At 33.7% G+C, this 6,088-nt stretch overlaps 1 protein-coding gene across 1 annotated transcript; it reads right to left on the minus strand.

Moving 5' to 3' along the window:
• Positions 1-3,464: 3,464 nt before the first annotated feature.
• LOC110098434 lies at positions 3,465-5,637 on the minus strand (the record flags this gene model as incomplete). Its single annotated transcript, XM_020825270.2, has 5 exons — positions 3,465-4,165; positions 4,249-4,381; positions 4,482-4,558; positions 5,031-5,107; positions 5,352-5,637. Coding segments are annotated over 5 exons (729 nt in total), but the record flags the coding sequence as incomplete, so codon positions are not given.
• Positions 5,638-6,088: the final 451 nt, after the last annotated feature.

A 6,088-nucleotide genomic window follows, 5' to 3' on the forward strand; every position in this document is an offset into this window, starting at 1 on the left:
TTAATACAAAGCTATGCTTCTAAAAATAACCCCAAGAAGATCTGCCTATGAGGTAGTCTCGAAGAGAAGCTAGTGGTGGACATCATCATCACTATAAGGACTCTATGAGATCAAGTGGTTGACAAAGTCACCATTCATTCAAAGACCTTAGAAGGCTCAAAAGCCTCAAAAGGCATAGGCACATAAAAACCTTTAGGAGGCTGAAAATCTCAAAAGGTACATATACCTTCAGAAGAGTTTAAAATACTAAGACCACTGTAAATGAAGGAGTTGAGGTAATCAATTTCAGCCTAAATGACTCGCATTGTACCACACAACCAAAATCATAAAATATTTCATTTTCTGTGTTTCCAAAATGGCAATAACTTTTCTAGATGCCTTTCAGACTGAAACTACAAAATTACTCTTAATTAAACAAACTAACGAATTTTAAAAAGGAATTGCAACTAAAGAAGCCTTTCTATAATCAAAATCTGGATTAGATATAGCCAGTTTAGTCATATAACCCGATCAGACTTTGCTTTCTCCCAAATGTACTTGACAAAATTGGAAGCATGCCAAATACAATACTTAATACAGTAAAAAAACAAGGACTAAATTGCTTCAATGGCTTAATAATTATGATGAGTTTCTTAAGTAAGCATTATCTGCCTCATCCAACCCACCAACCCAGCATGCCTATGGTTATCTAACTTGCCATAATTGAGCAAACCACAATTACTTGGGAGTCAAGTATAAAAATCACTATCATTCAATTCTGGAAAGAGTTGCATATAGTGACTTATTTAATCCGTCAGAGATAGCAATAGTTGCCGCCCTTTACCCATCGATTAAACTTATCAATGGCACTGCATATATAATGGGATGAGCTCTGTGATTTTGCACCTAAGCTAATTAAAAATACATTTGAGGTGTAAATTCAAGTTTATCAGAATAGTTCATCGATACAAAAAAATCATTAAATGGTAAGATCAATAAAAGAAAAAGTAAAAAACAAAATTAGGCTTTCTTTGAGTTGGCTCACCATAATTTGTTAGCGAAAAATCCAGATAAGTTTGCACATGTAAACTCTCACATCTAGCGTAATTTTTTAAATGTTATGGATATTACAATTATGCACATTTTAAATATTTTCTAAAAATTTTACGAGGGTTTTGAAATTTGTGATATTTTTATTGAATAAAAAATTATATGTATGTTAAAAAAATAGTGGTGTATAATAAAAGTCTTAAAACATCATTTTACACAATTCATGATAATTTGATAATTTTTTGAAAATATACACTTTTGTCTAATAAGATTTTTTGTTGTATACTGTTATGCAACACTGAAATTTTGATATATGCTCAATTACTCTTTAACTGTTATAATATGATGATATATATGCAACACTGAAATTTTAGTCGATGCTCTGAGCTCTCACCTCTTTGGTTCTGGCTTTTTGCCTTCCTCTCCTCCACCTTCGGACTCCTGAGTTCTGCCCCGAGCTATCGGGTCTCAGCTTCTTATTGGATCCTTTATCTTAATCCTGTAGTGCATTGTGTGACTCTATCCCGATGTGGTATTATCATTTATACTTTTCTAGGTTCTGCCAGTTAGAGTTTAGGGTTATTCACACCTTCAGTTTAGAGATTTATTCCTTTCAATTTAAAGCGGTTAGGGTTTTATTTTTTCAGTCTTTGACTTTTTGCATTGAGATTTGAGGGCTTTGAGCCTTTGATATGCTGATTAGGACATCATTTTATTTTTTTCCATCGTTTCCATTTAATTTTTTTAGGCTTTGTATATTTTAAGGTTTTTCCAGTTATGCTGTTAAAGAATCGTATAAATTCGAGAGGGTTTAGCTGGCATCACTCATCATGGATTTTTTAGGGTTTGTCACTTTGTTACCTCTTTGTGCCGTTGTATTTGTGGTTAGTGGCGGGGATAAATGCTAAACCTGAAAATATGAAATACATGTTAGCTTATATCAAGAGCAGATAGTGTATTATCTAAGAGATACTAAATTAAGCTTAATGCAAATTGCCGCCTTGGATGGTAATAGAGAATTAGAAATATCAAATATTCCTTACTTACTTTTCATTAATTATTGAATGAGTGGAGGATTTACCTGAGCTATTCATTAAAACTTTGTAGTTGTACTATCTTATAAATCATAATTTAGAATTATATATGTTTAAGACTTTTTAAGTGTTTAACAATCTTCCTTTTGCAGCTAATTCAACTTGAAGGGGAGTTTGAGCTTCTAAGTTGTAATTTGAGTTTGTAAGTTGTAATTTGACTATTTGAGTTTGTAATTTTAGATTGTTTAGTTTGTAATTTAAGCTTGTAAGTTGTAATTTGAGCTTGTAAGTTGTTATGTAGTTTTAGTTTAATTGTAAAGTGTTATGTAAAAAAGTAAAAATTGTGAAGTTTTTAATGAAATTTACCTCTTGCCACTTTCCATGTTACTAGCAACATAAAAGCTAGTTTTTTGGGAAAACTATAATAAATGTCAGGGAAGAATAGACCGCCAGCTTTGAAGTAGATATGGGCGTTTGACGACTGCACATGACTTAAAAAAAAAACTAATGATATTGATAAAAAATATGTTGATATCACATAGATTTTACTGCCTTAAAAATAAGATTTCCTATTTGTATAGCTTGTATTGTATGTTTATTCTTGTTATATATAAGTTCAACTGATGTACAAAATCAAGTTAAATAAATAAAAAAAATTTAAATTTTTTATAAATAAATATATATATTTAGATTTTGTTTGAGACGTTTTTCTTACTGCTTCTTAAAGTAATTTTTTAATATAAATTTTTTATTTTTTATTAAAAATTTATTTTAAGAAACAATAAAAAAGCCATCTCAAATGAAGCCTCATAGAGGATTTATGTTTCCGTTGGAAAATGTTCTTGTCTCTCCCCATCATTCAGGGGCAAAGCCCTACATTGGGTACTTATATGCACACCGACCCACGAGGGTATGGGTACACCCATGATCTTGTGGGCGAATATGGGTGGGTACTCAAAATCGGAGGATAAATCAATTTACATTGATAATTATCATGCACAACACTAAACCACGCTGCAACCACGATAAATTATGATATGCAGGTTGAAAATTTACAATTAGAACAAAGAGAAACAAGTCTCAAGGCCATCGGTCTATGGCATACTTCGTTCAAAAAGCGTGAAAAATGAGTGGGCATGAGTGGGTACAAAACCCCAAAAATTACCATGGAAGCCCACCCGCACAAAACATGAGTACCCATTCCAGGACCCCCCCCATATAAGGCTTTGTTCATGAGACCCAAACCTTGCTCACTAATGCCTTCCTTCCACTCCTGCTGAGCATCCAGACATAGTATGTCTCGTTGCCTCTGATAACGAGTGGCGCTCAAACGTGTTCCCTAACAGCTCGGTTCGAACAACAATAATAGAGTGGAATTTAGCAAATACCAGCTCAACAATGGATCAACAAACACGAATAATAAGCTTTTCATCGGCAACTTTTAACTATAAAAATTTTCTACTACAACTCCTTTACATTAATTTTCAAATAGCATTAACGGTAACAAGAATTCTCTTTCAGTCATTTTCTCCTCCCATGTTACTCAACATATTGGAAGAGCAATCCTTCCTTGGAAGAAAGTAGGCTGAAGCTTCTGTTGAATGATATGAAAATTCTAAAAATAACATTCAGAGCACGGCTAAGCATACTGTACCAAAATTTTCCCCTAACCTTTTCATGCAGCGAGCCCCCTTCTTTTGATGGCATATACGGATATAAATCATAAACATATATGGGAATCAATCCTCTTGCTCAATTCTCCCTCTTCCTTCCATGTTGGTCTTATGAGTTATTTCATGATATTTGCATATAAAGTTGCCAGCATTTCTTTGACCAATTTAAAGGCTCATTAAGTTGTTCAGCGCCTGATAGGAAGCTCAGGGTAAGAAGACACTGCGATGACCAATGTATTATGATTCCGTGACAGAACCCACTGAGCTTCTTTGTCAACTACCAGAAGACATGGCTTCTTCTATCCTCCTGATGACCACACTAAGGCTATGGCCAGATCGCAGAGCTTTAACAGCCGCTAGAAGTGCATGCTTATGCCACTTAAGAAGATTGTAGGACTGCATGACTGACCAGCGTGCTTGATTTGCCATCTGATTAATTGAATAAAGAAAGCAAAGAAATATTAGAACAGTTACTTCCAATGTTTGAAGGAAAAATGCAGAAGTGAATTTACCTGTGGTACAGTTAATGGAGGTTGGAGGAGAAGACAGATACCCCTAAACAAATTTTCATCATTTTCTCCACCTTCTGCTTCTCCATAAATGAGAGATTCAGCGGCAATCCCAGAAAAGAGAACCATACAGTACCTGAAAATGTTTTTAGGATGTATGTTGATGTATTGTGTGGCAAAGATGGGAAAGAGGAATATAACTCTTCCATTATTTTTCCAACCTTCACATATTTTACCTGTCATAAGCTGTGCTACTAAGTCGACCTTCTGCCATCTCTTTTTCTAACTTCTCATCCCAAAATTGAGTACCCGCCTGTGCGAATGTGAAGATTTAATCCACTGTAGGGTAGTGTTACAACCAATCTTTCACAAACAGGTTCCGTTTGTTTGTGCTGAAGCAATTATAAGAAAGAAAATAGTAATGAAAATGATAAAGCAATTGAGTTTGAATTTGTTTTGCTTCATTTGTTTGGTGGATTAAGGTTTAGGTTTTTTTTTCCCCATGCTTCATTGATGAGAAATTCAAATTTTTGTTTCTTTTGATAAGGGGTTCAGTCGTGGCGATGACCCAATAAAATTTCTTTCTATTTTTCATCAGAGTTAAGTAAGAAACTAGGAATTGTTCATTGTAAAATGCATGTGCTCATATTTCTTAGATAATCCGTTTTGAGAATTAATAAAAGAGAACCATGGAAAAAAGATCCGACTTTCCAACATAGAGAAGCTAGTCCTAATTCCATAGAAAAAGAAAAATGCTATTAGTAAATCTACGTATAATATAATACCTGGCCTTGAATGCCCATCTTCATTGCCACAATGGGGTCCAAAATGACCCCTCTTATAGGGCATCCCATCAGATATGCTGGAATAATTGAAGATAAAGTTAATTAAATTAGTCATTTAGGCTTTGTTTGGGGCGACTTTCTTACAGCTTCTTAAGACAGTTTTTTAGTTCAAAATTTTAAAATTTTGTACTTAAAAGCTGCTTTATGAAAAGAATATTGATTTAAAATTCATGGACTGTAGCACATATTTATGTCACCAAGAGGTCAAATATGCATATGTTATAAAATGGTTGGGATTGTATATATAGCTTAAGAAATCACCTGTTAGAACATGCCCTGCTTCATGAACAAGAACTCTGCTCCTGTAAGGAGGCCAAAAGCATAATATTTGTGCAAGACAGGTTCCCCCAAGAAAAACAGCGTCAATAGCGGCCAAACCTAATACCGCTGCAATATTAGGCCTTATGTCTACTCCTTGAGAGATCAGAAGATTAGCACCACCTAAAATTCCAAGCAACATAATCCTAGAGGTTCCAGAAAGGCCCCACTTCTTAGGTGCAAGCTTCGAAGCTGAACAAATGGCAAATAGATCACTTGGCGATTTAAATTATTGCTCGCAAAAGGAGAACAATGGTTATATTCAAAAAGGTAAAAGAGTGTATAAAGAGGACAGTTTAGCAACTCAAGAAATTATTTAATGAGGATGTTTAAAAAAAATTATTTTAGAAGAACATAATAAACCAAATAATGAAGAGCATTATGGACAAAAAAAAAATAAAAGCAAAGTTAGCTTTGAGAAGACATGTAAAAGCAAAGCTTTAGACCTACATGAGAATTAAAAATAATAATAATATTATAACAAAAAATAACATACATATAATAAAAATAATTATGAAGAACTGCCAAAAATGAAGGAAAAAAACAAAAATATCATGATAACCAACTATGCAACATCCAATGGATCCTATAAGCTAAAAAAAACTCATTTAGAATGTGTTGCTTGAAGCCTTATCAATAGAAGAGAGTAGTGATAGATTTTTTTTCCGATTTCTGACCCA

This window comes from Dendrobium catenatum, unplaced genomic scaffold (genome assembly GCF_001605985.2).
Source record: "Dendrobium catenatum unplaced genomic scaffold, ASM160598v2 fragScaff_scaffold_123, whole genome shotgun sequence".
In the NCBI taxonomy this organism is placed as follows: Eukaryota; Viridiplantae; Streptophyta; class Magnoliopsida; order Asparagales; family Orchidaceae; genus Dendrobium; species Dendrobium catenatum.